Source organism: Cupressus sempervirens, chromosome 11, assembly GCF_028749045.1.
Source record: "Cupressus sempervirens isolate cs-2001-9-10 chromosome 11, ASM2874904v1, whole genome shotgun sequence".
Lineage (NCBI taxonomy): Eukaryota > Viridiplantae > Streptophyta > Pinopsida > Cupressales > Cupressaceae > Cupressus > Cupressus sempervirens.
The window spans coordinates 761210712-761228852 of record NC_143128.1 but is presented as its reverse complement, the minus strand read 5'-3'; the positions used below and the strand labels follow the sequence as shown (position 1 = coordinate 761228852).

General features: G+C 37.1%; 1 protein-coding gene across 2 annotated transcripts in view; it reads left to right on the top strand.

Moving 5' to 3' along the window:
- The first annotated feature begins 2619 nt into the window (after positions 1–2619).
- Positions 2620–18141, top strand: part of LOC149531832 (kinesin-like protein KIN-14C) — a 50070-nt gene continuing 34548 nt past the window's right edge. Inside the window, exons 1-11 of one of the 2 annotated variants that reach the window (XM_089811809.1) lie at positions 2712–3125; positions 3234–3499; positions 6079–6223; positions 6373–6482; positions 6774–6893; positions 7013–7216; positions 7775–7984; positions 8101–8175; positions 8303–8449; positions 8544–8685; positions 8811–8920. In XM_089811809.1, coding sequence (XP_089667935.1) covers positions 3302–3499; positions 6079–6223; positions 6373–6482; positions 6774–6893; positions 7013–7216; positions 7775–7984; positions 8101–8175; positions 8303–8449; positions 8544–8685; positions 8811–8920 — 1461 coding nt within the window. In that variant the 5' untranslated portion in view covers positions 2712–3125; positions 3234–3301. Of the gene's footprint in view, positions 3500–6078; positions 6224–6372; positions 6483–6773; positions 6894–7012; positions 7217–7774; positions 7985–8100; positions 8176–8302; positions 8450–8543; positions 8686–8810; positions 8921–18141 lie in introns of both variants that reach the window. The other variant, XM_089811808.1, reaches the window with a different exon arrangement.

Below are 18141 nucleotides of genomic sequence, written 5' to 3'. Positions count from 1 at the left end.
TCTTTGTGTATGTGATTATTGCTTCCACTATGTTAAATATTTGTTGTTGTTAAGTTATTATCTTTCAAATAAAAAAATGTTTGACAAACTTAGTGAAACTTTAGGTTAATTTATCTTGGGTTCCCTAGTGGGGCATTACAAACTATATGATATTTTTATTGATGTAGAGAGACATGTAGTGAATAACTATCTCCACAAAACCCAAACTAATAAACACTCTGTAAACTTTTTAAAGGGTTTTATGTATTGTTAAAATGTTTTGGCATGTCAACATTGGTCTATTTGTGTTGGATATAAGATATACTTTTTACACAAGTATATATTTTTTCTTAACAACAAATGATCCCCCCCATTTGTTGGTCTATTTGTGTTGAGATAACAAAGAGGTAAACATTACCAGATTTCCACAAGCCATTAGTAAATTTCAATATATTTATGGATTTGATTGTGTGTGTTTTTAACATCAAAATTTCATATCACACTTCAAGATCTATCATCACAAAGAGAGAGTGCAAGAATAGTAATAGTAAGAAGTAGACTAAGCTTGACTCAAGAATATAAGGAAAGAAAAAAATAGAAGCCTAAGCAAAAAAAGAGAAGAAATAAAACAAACTAGAAAAGAGTGAACGAAAAGAAAAAGGAGCCAAGAAAAATAAAACTTGACAATTTTTTTTTTGAGCAACCTAAAACAAAACAAAACACAAACAAAGAACCTAACCACAACTAGAAAAATTAAAAGACAAAACAAAAAATATGAGCACAAAGACAATAAGGAGAGAACAAGTATAAAACTATATAGCATAGTAGCATATATGTATTAATAAGAAGCACGCGCGCACACACACACACACACAAACAAATGGACAAAAAATAAAAACAATAATATTTGTATATAGGAACCAAGAAAAATAAAACTCCACAATTTATTTTTTAACCAACCTAAAACAAAACAAAACAAAAACAAAGAACCTAACCACAACTAGAATAATTAAAAGACATAACAAAAAATATGAGCACAAAGACAATACATAGAGAACAAATATAAACCTATATAATATAGAATCATATATGTATTAATAAGAAGCATATATATATAACAAAGAAAAGCAAGAGTAATACACACACACAAAGTAAGAGCACCAAAAAAAGAAAGAAAAACTAAAATGTCCACATAATACCTTTGGCATTGCTAGAAAATGAAACTAACCAAAGAAACTGCAAAAGATACACATACACCCCCTAAAAAACAAGATACCAAAAACAATCAAGCGAGAAAACCACAAGGGATGCAACCATGAAACAAAAATTGTGGGGGGGGGGGGGGGGGGGGCGCAAACTAGAGCAAGGAGAACACAAACTACAAGAAAACCTCGAGAGAGAGGGGACAAAGTAGACATCAAGAAAGATGGGGGTTAACGAGCGTGCCTAACAGAGGTTGCCAAGAGAGGCTAATGGCCACCCATCGTTAGGATTGTGATTAGTGGGATGTTGGTTAATCTCAATGGCCTCCTTAAGCTCTCTTCCTGAAATAGTTGTCCTCTTTGGAAAGGATTTGGGTACTCTCCAAACATATATGATGTTTGGTAGTCGATGAGTGCTTTGCCAAAGCAAACTTGTGTACGCTCTATTTGTTTCCATTTAAGTTACATGCATGTTATATTTTGCATAGAAATATGATATTCTAGGTATTCGAAGACTAAGTTTTAGTCGAACCTATTAGATGTGCTATTTTGAAGAATTGCACCTTAGTTGTAGATAAATTAGTGTCCATTTTACATTTCTAAAAGGAAACCCAAAACAAAAAAAAATGTCTTATGTTATTCTCTACGTAGATCACATATTGATGTTGGCAAGTCAAGAGTCCCTCTTCCTTACCCATCTATATTCAATAAAATTTGATAAGTTCTTTTATTTTTTGTTGAGGAAGTATCTCTATGACCCAACCTAATGTCCAACAAATCATAACTTGGATATATGAAGCAAGATTAATTCTCTTAGAAATACATTATTACACCCGCTTAAATTCAAACCTTCGATTTGAACCCAAGAAAAGAACATACTTAATATTTAAAAATTAATTTAAGATAATATTGAATTATTTATGACATACATTTTTAAAATCATACTTTACAATCTACTTTAGAATTACTCTTTTTGAAAGAACATAATGTGATGACAACCTCGAATATGTGGGGACAATGCCCATAAAGAGCCTAAGCTAAGAATAAAGGATAATCTAAATAATAATAATAACTATATTTGTTAGATGATCTTAAGTGTTTTTTGAGGATTCTATTTGATTACGATAGCCCTCATGTTTACTCCCGCCCAAAATATTATACCCCATTGAACGGTCCACACAGCTTCGTTGTAGTCTAGGGATTTTAAAGAAAGCATTACTTAAATTTTCTTTTTAGGACTAGGTACCTAGGATGTGGGAACAAAAAGGATAAAATGTGAGGAAAATAGGTTAAAAGGTCTCAGTCAACTCGCAAAGTGAGAATTGATTTATAAAACACCTTCTCAACAAATCAGACGTGACCACAAAGCTGACCTGACAAGAATACAAACACCTTACAATATTATATATATATATATTTATACACATTTGCAAAAACCAAGGTACATTTTAACTCCGTACGAGAACCATGGTTGGTCGAGAAGCCTGACCCGGGGTTAGATTTGAAAGCGTGATCAGACGAAGGCGGAATAGGAGAGAGTAGAAGAAGAAATAGTTACCATCCAGGAGTGGCAGGTCATCAGTTCGAGTCTCAGCTGGTCAATATTGATATTGAGAGAATAAACGGCTGGTGAAATCTTAGATTGCAAGGCAGGGGCCCGCGAGCCGTAGAAATTCGAAAAAGAATGCAGTGAAAAAATGGCAAATCCGCAGAGATCTTGAACTGGAAGATGGATTAGCTGAGGAGGCGATGATTTAACATGAAAAGCAGCGCAGAGGTCAGCAAAATAACGGCAGCGAAGAAAAGTTCTTGCAATGTATGGTTGTTCAAGTACATTTCTTAAATCTTTGCTTTAGAGAGCAGTGAAGTTGCTTCTCCTCGCCTACCTGTTGTTTTCGGTGCTCGGCGACTGCATATTGCTGTAGGGACCGGTCTGGATACATTGTAATCGGCTAATCTTGTTGCTGCGGTTATTACTGCTTTCGGATCTGTTTTAAGGTTTGTGTTTAGGAAAGTGTGAAATGAATCGTCGCGTATTTATTGTGTGCATAGGAGGAAAGTAATGAGGAGATCCCTCGCGACAAGGGGGGAATATAGAGCGTGACTGCAATTCGTGCGGAATGATGATGTCGGATGCGAGGCAGGCGAGGATTCGGCAGGCGCTGAGCAGCAGTATGAGCAGCCTGACGAATGAAGATATTTCTGTTACCTCTTCCAGTGGACATTTAGAGTTTTCAGCTCCTGTGGAGTTTTCTAAAGAGACTATCGACGCTCTCCTGAATATGAAAATGAAAGGGAAAACTAAGTTCGATCACAAGGTCTGTACATAAGCAACTAAAAGCTAAAATTAAATTCGTCTTAATGCATGGTAAGTTCCAGTGCAACTGAATGTGGATTTTAGTTATTTAGCAAAGCATTACAGAATGTTTAGAGAGTAGAATGTGGTTTAAATAGGCAAAATATGAACAATTGTGAAGGTTGTTTTGGACGTCTCTTGTTTGATTAAGTTTGAAGAGTAGGGACTGTGGTTTAAACAGCGAAAATATGAACAATCGCGAACTTTGATTTTGGCCATTTCTTGTTTATTAAGTTTAGTGAGTAGAGTGGGACAGCGAAAATATGAATAATTGTGAAGCTTGCTATTGGGCGTTTCTTGTTCGATTAAGTTTAGAGAATATGCCCTGGTTTTCTAAAGGGAAAATGTGAATAATTGTCAAAGCTTGTTTTTTAAGTTTCTTGATTGATTAAGTCCTTCAAGATTGCTTATTGAATTAGATTTAGACGGAGAAAATCGCGAAATATCGACGAGCTTAATTTCAGGTTTAGATCTGTAAAAATGAGTAGGTTTAGTGATTTAAGCAGGGAAAAGTGTGAACACTTAGGCTGCAGTCCCATTGAGGGGGCTTTTTAGAAAAATGTCAGTGGGTGCTGTTGAGATTTATAGACTTATTTTAAAGTGAATGATGTCATGAATTTTGTAGTACAGCTTAAGCTTAAGCTACAAAATTTGTGAACGGCTGGCAGTCTCATAAACTTTATCATTTTGCATATTCAGTTCAACAGATTTTATGATCGTATAATAACAAAAAAAAATTAGTTAACAAAAGTTTAAAAGCTTCAAATGACTGACAAGTGACCAATATTATACTGTAAAGAACCTCCAATATTATACTGTAACAATTAGTAGTTTAGGCAGAAGTAAATAGTAAACACTTTTAGGGCTTTCCTTTCAGCTGTTCTCTGGTCAAGATATTGATGAATCAAGGTTGTACGGGGACAGGGTATTTGGGTATTTAGGGTAACAGTATGACTATTTTTTCAAAATAGAGGATGGGGTACTTGGGTATGTCAAACTTTTTTTTTATTATAATTTAATATTTATAAAAAATCTGAAATTATGAGTCATGAGAACAGGGATAAAGTTTGCAAATGTAATGTGTTGTTCTCAGTTTCAGATTTGCCATACGATTGTAATAATAATATATGATAAATGTTTAGATGCATAACAGAGAAGGCACACTTTAAACACGAACAAAGAGATTCATAAATCAATGAATCATATAACGATGACATATTGCAAATGATAAACTTCTGACTTGAACAGTGATAAAGTTTACTGTTAATCAGTATTGCATCAAAGTTTCAAACTGATTACAAATTGAATTAAGCTTGATAAACAACAAGCTGATATAGAAACAAAAAGTCGGAAAAAAATTCAGAAATCTTAATCAAGGTCCTTAGCTATGATGGTCTCCACTGAGTACCTGCTAGTATACCTATGCAATGTAGTGATGAATGTATAGAGTTTTTATGTAGTGATGATACATGGTTTAAACCAGGCAGACTGATCTACTATCAAACTTATGTTGTGCTGTTTTTCTTTTGCGTTCAATGCCTCAAACGATTTCTAGGAAGTGGATTCCGATGTTTTGTCATCTAATCAGGGCAAAGTGAGCACTTTTTGAGTAAAATTTTAGGTGTTTAAGCTATCTGTTGTTTAGTTAATGTCTGAAATATTGTGTAGGCACTGTATTACAACTTTATATGGTTTAAGCACAAAAAACAAAAAAATATAAATATGATTTTTAGCTGGTTTTAGCAATTTAATTGTTTGATTGAGGAGTTTCTGGTTTTACAAATGTTATTTTGCAATGGTTGTATGTTAAATATGCCAATTGTGAACTACTGTTGAGCTTGATTTCTCGTATTTGCTTCTTTTGTTCGAGACACAAGACACTGTATGATATGGATCAGATCATGGTGGTATGTGGTTTAAATTTTAAACAAGGTAGATGAAGCTCGTGAACATAAATGAATGCAAATTCAGGCTTTAGCCACTTTTATATGTTGGTTGTTTAAGGCTTTCAAGGATGCAGAGATCAGTTCATTATGATTCGAGGTCCAATCATCACAAGTGTGAGCAATTTTTGAAGCTGACTTTGTTTTGATTTTAATGTAATTGATTCCAGATGAATGTCCCAAAATGATGAAGTTTACTTTCGGCAGTTTTCAGCTATTTAATGTTTAATTAGGGCTCCAAATTTTTTTACGGATTTGGTTGTGTCACTCATAACTTTAAATAGGGGAAATAACTTACTTTTTGAAGATCGTTTTCACCTATCTTATTTGATTGAGGCCTCAAAAATTGTGTAGGGATTGGATTGGGCTGGTCAGTATACAAGGCATATGTGAATGATTACTGAGCTCAGTATCAGCTTTTTCTAAATTAAAATTTAAGACTTTGAACAATGCACTTGATTGCATTGTAATGATTTGTAATTTAGATATGGCGAGTATTATCAAACACTGAGCTTATTTTCAGGCATTCTGGACTTATGCTTTATTAAAGACTCATAAATGTGTAGAGAAGGGTTTGTGATGTCTACAATTTATGCAGGGAAAATGCGAACAAATGACAGAGTACATCAAGAAACTTCGTGCTTGCATTCGCTGGTTTCAGGAGTTGGAAGAAAGTTGGGTTACAGATAAGGAGCAGCTGCAAAAGGATCTGATGACTGAGAAAACAGAGCGCAAAGAAACAGGTTTCTTTTTTTTTCCTTTTTGTATTTTGGATATTTAGGGACCCTGCCAATTTCCTTGTCCTTTTAGCTTCCTTTTGCAGATCCAGATTTAATTGATATATTCTTTATTTGGTTGGATGTGGTAATTTCTTTATTTTATGCACAATCAGAGTATGGAATGAAGAAAAGGGAAGAAGAGATGCAAACAACCATAGCCAAGTTTACGGAAACCTGCTTTTCACTCCAAGAAAAACTTTCAAAATCAGAGTGTGAGAGAGAGGTTATGATCGTTCATCTATACTCTTTTTGTTATAAGCATGACTTAGTTTGTGGTTGTGTTGTGTGGATTGGCTATGTGGCAAAATATTTCTTTCAAGCATCATTTTTTTGAAGGACTTATTTTGTTTACATTTAAGCAAGGGTGAAATGACACTAATGGTTATGTGGCAAAATATTTCTTTCAAGCATCGTTTTTTTGAAGGACTTATTTTGTTTACATTTAAGCAATGGTGAGATGAAACTAAGCCAGAGTTTCTAATCAGCTTTGCTTTTTTCATTTTTGCCAATGCAGGCCAGTGTTCAAGCTTGGCAGAAAGATCTAGAAGCTCTGAAAGTTGCAGAAAAAGCACTTGCATGTGCGTCTGCAGAACGTGATAAAGCTCAACAAGAGGCATTTTGTGCAAGTCAACAGGTATGGGTAGAGCAATTTGCCTCTGGGAGCTATCTTATTTCATCCTTTGTGCTGCTACCTCAGTTCACTTCTCTATAACTTGATTGTAGTAATTGGTATGCATGATGGTGGTGGAGCAGGTGACATCGTATCAGGATATGAGTAAACGTTTACAAGAGTATAATACTAGTTTGCAGCAATATAACAGCAAGCTTCAAAGTGATGCTGCTACTGCTGCAGAGATCATTTCCCAATTGCAGAAAGAGAAATCAACATTGATGGAAACTCATAGTAACTTGAGAGGTCACACTGCTGCACTTGAGGACCAGCTTAGTCTAACTAAAGTGAGTGCCTTCCATAAACAAATTATATCTGCAAAGCAACTTATCTTACTACAAACTTTTAAGATTTTAAACCATGGCCTCCATTTATAGCATTAACTTAATTTCAATTTCTCTGCATAGATTACATCTATCATAATCTTATGCTCAAACCATTTTTTCTGAAAAGGTGTATATCCCATTCCTTCTCTGTAGTTTTATTTGGACTGGTCTTAATCTACTGAACTAATTAGTTTTTAACTTTTAAGGATAGTATCACTATTACTTTTAAATTAGTTTTGTGCCATTTGCGAAAATAAACTTATTTATATTTAGTTTATTATCAATAAGCATGTCTTCAATTATTTTATTACACAACAAGCACAGGTTTTGAAGGATGATCTGATCTTTTGTAATCATGTTGGATTCTGGTTTAATCAAAACTTTTTGTACTAAGAAAATAAACCTTAGTTTAAGGTGTGCCACATTTTTTTTAGCATAGTTGTTTCTCATGTGAATGCTGTGCTTAGACCTATGTAGTTGCTTCAAATTTCTTAGCAATTGTTGCGTCTTGTATCTTAGGTTGCACTGCAGCAGGCCGAAAAGGAGAGAAAGGAGTTTTCAGAAGAGGTTGAACGACTCCGTGGGCAGCTTCAACGCACGACAGATGACAGGGACCATCATGCCACTCAAGCTGAGATTCTGTCAGTCGAGGTAAAGAAGTATAAAGAATGTACTGGAAAATCCACTGCGGAACTGGAGCAGCTCACAAACAAAGCAACATACTTGGAAGTATGTGCCGAGGAAAATTGTAATTTATATTGGCTTTTGCAGTTTCATGTACACGGAAATCCTTTTAAGACAATGTGCATGATCAAAGTCTGATAGATTGATGATCAATGTGACAGGAGACTTTTTCTTCTCAAAGTCAACTAATAAGCAGCTTGCAACACCGGCTTGAAATTGCAAACAAGAGGGCAGAGGTATGCAATTTGGAAGCGGGAATTAGAGCAATGGTTATATATTTAATTTAATCCATTATAATATTTTTGTCTTGTTGGACAGAAATGTTCATGTGAAGTCATATTGCCTGTTCATTTGTGCGTGCAGATTGCCGAGTCATCAGATTTGCAGCAAAGATCTCAGTGTACAGAGCAACATCAAAAAATAGAAGAGCTTCAAAGTCGCCTTTCAGAGGCTGAAACTCAAATTTTTGATGGCGAGCTGCTACGAAGGAAGCTACATAACACAATATTGGTAATGTAGTGCCATCTCCTTGGTGTTTTTAGCAACACCTATGAAGACAAATTCATTAACCGTGTCTTCTACTGTTTTATTTGACACGTGTTAGGAACTCAAAGGCAATATAAGGGTTTTCTGCAGAGTGAGACCCCTATTACCAGATGATGAATGTGCCAGTGAGTCTTTAGCTGTTGCATATCCGACATCTACAGAACTACTTGGACGGGGCATTGATCTGATACAGAATACAGGTAACTGTGACTCCAGTACATAAAATAATCTTTTGAAATCTTCTTTTTAGTTACTCTTGTCTCCGAAGTAAATATTGTTTTCACTATAATATTTGTAACTGTCTTGTATTTTCTTCTGTGCTCAGGGCAAAAGCAAACATTTACTTTTGACAAAGTATTTGGCCATGAATCCAAACAAGGGGAGGTTTTTGTGGAGATTTCCCAGCTTGTTCAAAGTGCTCTTGATGGATACAAAGTAAATTCATATTCTTTCCTTTCTCTTGCTCCTCTGGATGCTCTCTTGTTAACTATGTATCTTCATTTTGCCGGGAGAATCTGTTATCTGATTACTGTATGCCCAGTGAAACTTTTAGATCCCTTTATAAAAATTGTTGTCTTAGCTCAATGTAGTTTTAAAGAAGTCTCCCAAACGGTCTTCAAATTTCATTACCAATAGAGAGTTTGTTTGTCTCATCAAGATGTAGTGTCATGCTTAGAATATTTGGGATTGCACAGAGTGGGAAGTAGATGGTGAAGTGCTATGCATGTGAGTAGGCAACCAAAAATGGAATTTGCGAGAACACTCTCTGGTTGAAATGTAGTTAGGCAATTAAATTTTTTAATGCACCGGAACAATTCTCAGGTGCACCTTTGACATGTTTGTCCATAAATGAGACATCTTTGATACATGACACCACAAAAATAAAGCTGAAATAAGCTCACTACAAAAACTAAACTCTATTAATTTCAACTTGAGTTTGTACAATTGCTCAAGCCTAAAACCTTCCAGTTTGACTTGTGATATCATAACTTGTTAAGTAATCATTTGTTGATCAGCATGGGAAAAATTAATGCAATGAGATAGGGTGTTCCGTTTTTTATTCTAGACCCAAATTTTATTGCAGCTTTATCAAAAACAATATAGAGGAAAATCTTTTATGAAGTATACAGTGTATCGTAGACCTTCTTATGTATTGCACCGCTGTTTACAACTGGCAGATTAACTTCAAGAATAGTGTTACCAAACTTGAGCAGTAGATATGATTTGGTTACAACAACTAATCTCTCCAAAAAAATCTAGGAAAACCTTTGTATGAACTGCATGCTTTATTTGAGTGAATAACAAGCAAAGTTAACTGAAATAACTGATGTAAACTACGCATGTAGCACATGCTTATTCAAATGCATACACCTGAACATAAATCAACTCAAACTATAACTGCAGACCAAAAAATAGAACAGTTGCTCATTATTTGAATCTTGGCAGTGAGTGGCAACTGCATGAGATTTGCATGTGACGGAACTGAAACTTTGCATCAGCTTTCTACATTTCTGTAATATATTTGAAATCCTTGTATTAGAAACTCATCTTATTCTCATTTCAAGGTATTTTTGCCACAAGCTTTTAAAAAAAAGAATAATAAGAAAGAAATAAATTGTGTTATGTCAAGAATTGGTCAAAGCTGCTGAAGTATGTCAATTCGATGTAAAAGTATATTCATTTGCAATAGAAAAGATCTATGTTTGAAAGACCCTAGTATAAGAAAAGTACCCACATGCCAAGTACTGAAGAAATGTAGACAGTACAAGAATTGGTAGATAGAGTTAATGAGGTTTGAGCTAAACCATAATTTCTTATTATACAAGTAACTCAGCATGGATACGTTTTATTGTGTTGGGGATTTGGCACCCTATTTTATTTTCTATTATGGATCTTCCTGATGTTTGTTCCGTTTGGTTCTATTATTTGCTAGTAGCTAGCTTTAGTTGCAATCACTGCTTCCACTGCAGATAGAGGAAGAATCAGCAGTGTTATGTGCTTAAGAATTGAACTGTATGGCTACAGTAGATACTCACTTGATGAAATTAAATGCTATATGCATGTACTCATATTTAGGGTGTTTGCATTGTAATCTGAGAATATACTTTGATCCTGATTGATTCAATTCCTTTTTATTGCTAGATTCAGGTTTCATCGTAGTGCCCAGTTATCAGCTTCATTATTTCTAGCCTGAATCTCTGCTTGGCCTTGATTGCCTCCAGTTGTTACAAGTTAATCTGAAGCAATTGTGTGTAGGCAGGTTCATCTTACTCGTATTCTATTCACTATCAGTCATAGCTTACTCGTAGTCAGGTTCATCTTACAATGCAAACACCCTAAATATGAGTACATGCATATAGCATTTAATTTCATCAAGTGAGTATCTACTGTAGCCATACAGTTCAATTCTTAAGCACATAACACTGCTGATTCTTCCTCTATCTGCAGTGGAAGCAGTGATTGCAACTAAAGCTAGCTACTAGCAAATAATAGAACCAAACGGAACAAACATCAGGAAGATCCATAATAGAAAATAAAATAGGGTGCCAAATCCCCAACACAATAAAACGTATCCATGCTGAGTTACTTGTATAATAAGAAATTATGGTTTAGCTCAAACCTCATTAACTCTATCTACCAATTCTTGTACTGTCTACATTTCTTCAGTACTTGGCATGTGGGTACTTTTCTTATACTAGGGTCTTTCAAACATAGATCTTTTCTATTGCAAATGAATATACTTTTACATCGAATTGACATACTTCAGCAGCTTTGACCAATTCTTGACATAACACAATTTATTTCTTTCTTATTATTCTTTTTTTTAAAAGCTTGTGGCAAAAATACCTTGAAATGAGAATAAGATGAGTTTCTAATACAAGGATTTCAAATATATTACAGAAATGTAGAAAGCTGATGCAAAGTTTCAGTTCCGTCACATGCAAAGTTTCATCGTAGTGCCCAGTTATCAGCTTCATTATTTCTAGCCTGAATCTCTGCTTGGCCTTGATTGCCTCCAGTTGTTACAAGTTAATCTGAAGCAATTGTGTGTAGGCAGGTTCATCTTACTCGTATTCTATTCACTATCAGTCATAGAGTCAGCCTTCTATTGGGGGGCAAATGCTTTAAATTATTTATGAAGTTGAATACAAATCATTCTGTACTGGTTTTTGCTTGCCAAATTTGGTTTGAAATTAGAATTGTTAGACTTAGTTTAAACAAGTCTAATTGATAGTTCCGGCTACAGTTGAGTTTTTTTTTTTGTATAGTGGAATAGACGTGTGTATAAGATATAGACATACCTTCGTATATGCTTATACACAATTTGGTTGAGTTTGTGCTTGATTGTCTATTGCATACTGTCAAGCTCATTCAATTTATTTAGAGCTAAGTTCACCATTAGAGTTTGGATTTGGGTTCAGTTTCACAGGTTCAATTCATGGATCCTGAAATTTTTTTGGAAGTTTTTTTCGTTCCTCGGAACAATTAAAAAAAAATTAAATATATGAATATTTGCAACCAACAGAAATATTAGCAGTAATATACGTCTTTCCTAATGATTTTAATGCACAGAAATATAAATGAGCCTTATACAACTTAATAAAGTAATAATAAGTTATTTCAATAAATAATTGTCCTTTGTGAATCTTAGATGTTCATAGGAGATGTATGATTTATTTATGACTTTTCCAAGAAGGGAGGTTCCCTAATCAGGAGGGGAAAATTGTATTTAATCTTATGAAATTATCAAGGCCTCGGCTGTTTACTTATCAAAAATTAAAATAATAATAAAAATAAAGTAATAATAAGCTATAAATAAATTCAGTATTAAATATATTCTTTAATTTAAGAAATTAATTAAACTAATGTATTAATTTCATAGAAGAGAAGGATATCAATTCTTGAAGGATTAAACAAGGATTAACTCAATTTTTTTTTTGATCGGTTAACGGCCTAAGCCTAGATTAATTATTATTATTTGTTGGAATTATTTATTATTATATGTTAAGCGAAGGTAGATTCGAACCCAAGACCTCCCACATGAGAGGCTCGCAAGCTACCGTTGCGCTGTAGGCTTTTGCCTAAGGATTAACTCAAATTAAGAAGTAAATGGATTTGGAATTGTTTTCATTAACTTTCAGTAGTGATTTCCTTCAGTTGTTATTGAGGGTTTCCATTCAACAAAAGTGGCTGCATCTTGTGCTGGTATTCTGAGGGCTTTTGTACCACAGGTCTCTGCATCCATGACCATGTTCTGGGGGTATTTGTACAGAACTGCCATGGAATATTCCATTTCTGTGATTATCTCCCCGTACTTCTTGATTTTATTTTCCCCAGTGACAGGTGACAGGTTGCATGAGTTGTTCTACTACTGTCTATAACAATTTTGACTGATGAAAATATAACATTTCTTTTTGCCATATGAGTTTTTGTGCGTGTGCATTTTCTGCTCCTTGCCCGTCATGCGTTCCTGCTGCCATTGCTCCTGTCGATTGTATCCTGCTCTCATGGGGTTTTTTTCTACTTGACAGGCCTCCTTCTCCTAAAGTGTTTATTGCCTGTGTTGGGCAGCCCCTTTGCTACTTAAACCGTCACTGCTACACCCTGCTCATTTGTTTATGCAGAGGCTTTTTTACATGCCCGCAGTCTGGTCTTCATTGCTTCAACTGCTGGTGCTTTGGGAGTCTCTGTCTCTGGCCGTGCTCGGCTCTCTCCCTACAACTCAGACTGGCCTGACTGCACATTGGTCGGGCAGTTTCTGTAATTGCTCTCAGTGATGAGGATGATGGCTGTCTGGGCACTTCATTTGCTGAGACCTGTTCTGAGGGTCCTGAACTTCCACCACTTCTCCGAGACTTACATACTAGGTTAAGGAGGACGATATCCTAGAAATAAAAAATAAGCAGTCCGAACTGGTATCTCTTCAGCAGACCCTTAACTACAAGAATGAAAAACAATTGCAGACATATGCCTCAGTTTGCAACAGCAGCAACAACGTAGCACCTCTTGCGGGGGTTGAGGAATTACTCCATGCCAAACTCTCGGAGGAGCATGTTTAGGGGAAAAGGGGAGACACTTAAATAGGATTGTAGATCTCCGCTTTTTTGGGACACTAAGCCATTCAAATATGTATGTGAGAGAAAGAGAGAAATCTCCAAATCTGATTCCTCTTTATAACCCGAACTGGATTAGCCAGGACCCAAAGGAGAAAGGGCGCCAATAAAGGAGAATGCAATATAAGTAAATACACTCTATGACCTTTATAGGATAATGACTGTAAGATTGAACCAATTGTTTAAATAAGGTAGATCTAGAAGCTAAGTGTATACGATCAGCCTGATTGAGATATACATCTAAGGTAAAGATATGAAAGGAAATAAAATATAGAAGACTCACCTTGAAATATGTAGAAGATGTATTTTTTGCTCTGAAAGTCATGGTTCCGAGCCTGTTTTCGAATATTTGACAGTGGATTCCCAATTGAAACAACGAAAGGAACAAAATCCAGAAATAGTTTGTCCAGAGAAGCAAAAAGGACTAGGTTGACATGGAAGGATTGATTCCTGCGGAGTTGATGTAGTCCAAAGGCACTGTAGCAAAGTCGAACCAACTTCTCCAAAAAGCTTCTAAGGAGTTTTTTCTAGATCTGCATGCAAAATTCAGCTATCCTGCTCCAGTGAAGGGTTTTTGTTGTTGTTGGATGAGGGCTTGCCTTGGTCAAGCCCTAGATTGAGGAATCAACCTTGAAGTGAAATGTAATTGATAAAGGAAATGCTTGCCTGTAGTAGATTTGAATAATATCAAATGAAAGATACAATTACCTTTGGAGATGCGATTGCGTTTGATATGTGATCAAGTATGTAAGTGTAATAGCCTTGACTCAAAGAAACCTACATAAATCAAAGAAGCCAAAACCTCATGTGTGGGAATTTATGTGACATGCCATGGATAATAGAAGAACCTGAATGAACTAGGATGATATATCTTCTCCAGAGCCAAACTCCACTACCACCTTGAATGAAGAAGCTTGATGCAAGAAGGAGGTGCCTAGACTTGATTGCTTGAAGAAGAACGCCTTGATTGCTTGCTTGTGAAGATGAGATATGAAAATGAAGCTCTCAAGTCTTCTTTTATACTAGTTTTTGGGCGGGAAAACAACTTAGGCCAATTGGGGAGTAAATTAAATTAATTGGCAAACTTGAGGCACTTTGGGCTCAAACCCCACAACCACTAGGGACAAGGTTGATTTGGTCGACCTTGACTTGGACTAGGTCAACCTAGCCGACCTAGTCCTAGGGAAGGGGACAGGTGGGCCTCAGGAAGGCCCAAAAGGAGTTATAGGTGAAACTGGAAGATAATAGGTTGATTGGGGGATATGGTCAACAAGGTGACAAAACAATGCCTAGAAGACCATATTAGAAGGCAAGAGATGATGAAGAAGCATGATATGCAAGGGGAGAGTAGAAAAAGAGATCGAAACCATGCTAAGGAGGGCTAAAAGGTCTCAAAATAAAGTGCGTCCACAATAAGACGGTACAAAGCACACTCGGAGGGCTTGTGAGCTAAACCTAAAAGTTTGGGGCCTACCTTCCCCTTTCTCTGATGCACTCACAATAGTGTATTCCTTTCTCAAGGATCAACTTGATATCTCAGATTTGACTTTGAACAGAGCTTGGTTGGGCTTCAATGACACCCTTTTCTTTCGTTTCCTATCTTCAATAGATCACTTGAGAGTACTTAGAGCTAGGAGGAAATTGTTTGGATTGGGATCTTACTAGATCATTGGCAGGTGAACTTAAAAAATGGCCGGTCATTGAAACTTGAAAACAATGATTAGAGATTCATTCCCTTCGCAGTGGGATACTTGGGCAACACTTGCTGCCAAATGACGATCACAAACGTGGTTGGGCATGAAGGAACTTATTGGTGGTTCCTTGCATGCCAACTCTTGAAATGAGAATGCGTCGTTTTGGTCCGTACCAGGTGTACTCCTTGATGTTGTTAGTTTGGCGGACCTTCTCATCACAAAGACATGAGAGTCTGGCTCGACTGCTCCCCAGTTTTACTAGTTTTCATTAGCTCTCAGCTTTTAGGAAGGAGGTTTGAAGCTTTGGTGGTGTTAGAGGCTCAGGGGTGTTGCTTGCTTGGTCAATGATCAGCCCCAATGATTAGCATCTATAGTTCACTTAGACACCTTGCTAGATTTATGTGGATCTGGGTGTGCCAAGTGGTGGCTCATCTCAAGGATGTCTATATTGTTGTTTGTTATTTCAGCCTGCACTTGTTCGCTATTCTATACATGGTGGGCTTGACAGGGACCCTTTCATAGAGTTGCATGATAGTATTACTAGATTCTCAATGATTGGTTATATCATCATTGTGGGTGACTTCAATGCACAAACTAGACATAGACAACTTCCTCTCCTGGATAGGGTTTTGGATTTGATGTGCACTATTGAGTGAGATCTAACCCCACTTGGTCTTCAAAGATCTTTCGATGATTTTGCGGGACCTCTATCAAGGTATGTACACCATCTACTACAATTGTGTAAGTCCTCAAACTTGGTAATCATGAACAACCTCCCCCGCCTTTTTAGGATTTGGTTCATTCACATGTTGACCTCATTGTGGTGGATTATGCCTTCTCTTGGTCCTCTCTAATTCCCTTTGTCAGTCACTTTATTGTTACGTGCTTTCCCATTGTTGACCATGCTTTCCTTAGTCTCACCTTAGACCCCCCCTTCCATTTCTCCTCTTTCCCAACCACATCTCTTTTGCTTCGATTGAAGGACCATGACCTCTTCACCTTGCAGGCGGCTTATCCCCTTTGACCTAATGCCATAGGTGGTAGTGCCTCCATCCCGTTTGACCGCATTTCCACATCCATTTGGGAGTCATTGTGCCTCTCTATGTTCCATTGCTCCACACCTGGTCCTCTTCGCATACTCGTAAGAACACTTGTCCCCATAACTTGTGTCTTGATGATGACAACTAATCCTTTCACCACACCTTGCGTGCTACCTCCACTCTTCATCCAACCTCCTTCACGCAATAGAAGCAATCCTACCGCCTCTTCCTCCTCTTTAAGTAGCACATCTTCATCTCTCATCGTAGCCATTAGCTTTGGGTCTTGCTCCTTCAGTCCCCTAAGAGCTTTTGGCACACCCTTTTCCCTCGCAAGCCCCCCTCCCACCACTTGGGCCTTGAATTGTTGATCTCCTGTACCTCCACCCTTCATGACATTGTAGGGCAACCTTACATTGTTGTCACCCCTCCCTCCCACTGCCATATTTTCACGCTCAACAACATTATTGAGGCGGTCAGGTGGCTGAACAATAGCAGAGCAACGAATGAGGAAGAGTTTCGCTTGAGTATGGCATCAGGGTATTGTGTTATTTCTTCATAGATTTGTTTAACATGGTGGTTTGCACTAGATTCCCCTCCTCTTGGTCTTGACACATTATCCACTCGATTTGCAAGGTTGGGCCTACATTTGACCCAACAATTAAAGAACCATCATGATTGGGCACATGTTCGCCAAACTCTACGCTACAGTCCTGCACACTATTCTTTTACGATAGAGGGATCAGAGACAAATTCAAGCTAGAGGGCAAGTTGTGTTTTGTCCAGATTTCTTCATACATTGGATAGGGCAATTATTGAGGAAGCATGACGTTGCTTCTCAAAGGTTTATTGCTGCTTCGTAGATTTCCGCAAGGCATTTGATTCTATCCCTAGGACGATGTTATTCTAGATGCTTTGGGTCCTGGGATATTGGGATTTTTGAGACCTTTTGGTGACCATCATGAGACTCTATGAGTTAGTGGTGGGATGCATCAAGACGCCCTAGGGGCTTTTTGAGTGAGTTCATAGCATAATTTGGGTGAAACAGGGCTGTCCTCTTTCTCCTATACTTTTTCGACTTTACATAAATGAGCTGGAGGCTTACCTGCAAACACACTTGCTTCCTAGAGACAACTACTCCTTGCATTAGGTCTTGATCTATATTTTGCTATTCGTAGATGATGTGGTCTTCTTGGCCTCCTTAAAGGGGTTGTAGAGACTTCTTCATGGTCTTGCTTCTTTCTGCGACTCGCAATAGTCAATAGTGAATCTGAGGAAGATCGAGGTGATGGTCTTTAATTGCCTCAAGGCTTCTCACCTCCATTTCTTCTTTGAGGGTATTGAGATTGAGATCTCGTCGTCCTACACATATTCAGGGGTCAAATTCTTCTGTCCTTGTTTCAAGATGAGACCTGCGCCCTGTATCAACATCAGGTATTGGCGAGATAGTGTTTTAGGCATCACTTTTAGATCACAACTTCCAAGTTGACTCTTATGAACACTTTGATTAGACCAACAATGCTCTATGGGTCTATGGTGCGGGGGCCCTCCTTGTTGTAGTTTGATTGGGCTTTAGTGAAGTGGCTTTATGTAATGTCCCCATTTTAGCAGTTGACCAAGTGTGTGTGCGTTAGCCTTGTTCTACATGGTCCCGAGGGCTAACAAAGGGTTTAATGGGATCTTGGAGTGTTTTGGCCTAGTCATTTCCAGTTTGGGCCAAAACGAAGTTGATTTACTCAGTTTCAGGCATACTTACTATTTTTAGTAAGTCGGCAGGACACAGTGCAGGTCAATTTTGGTGATTGGATTCG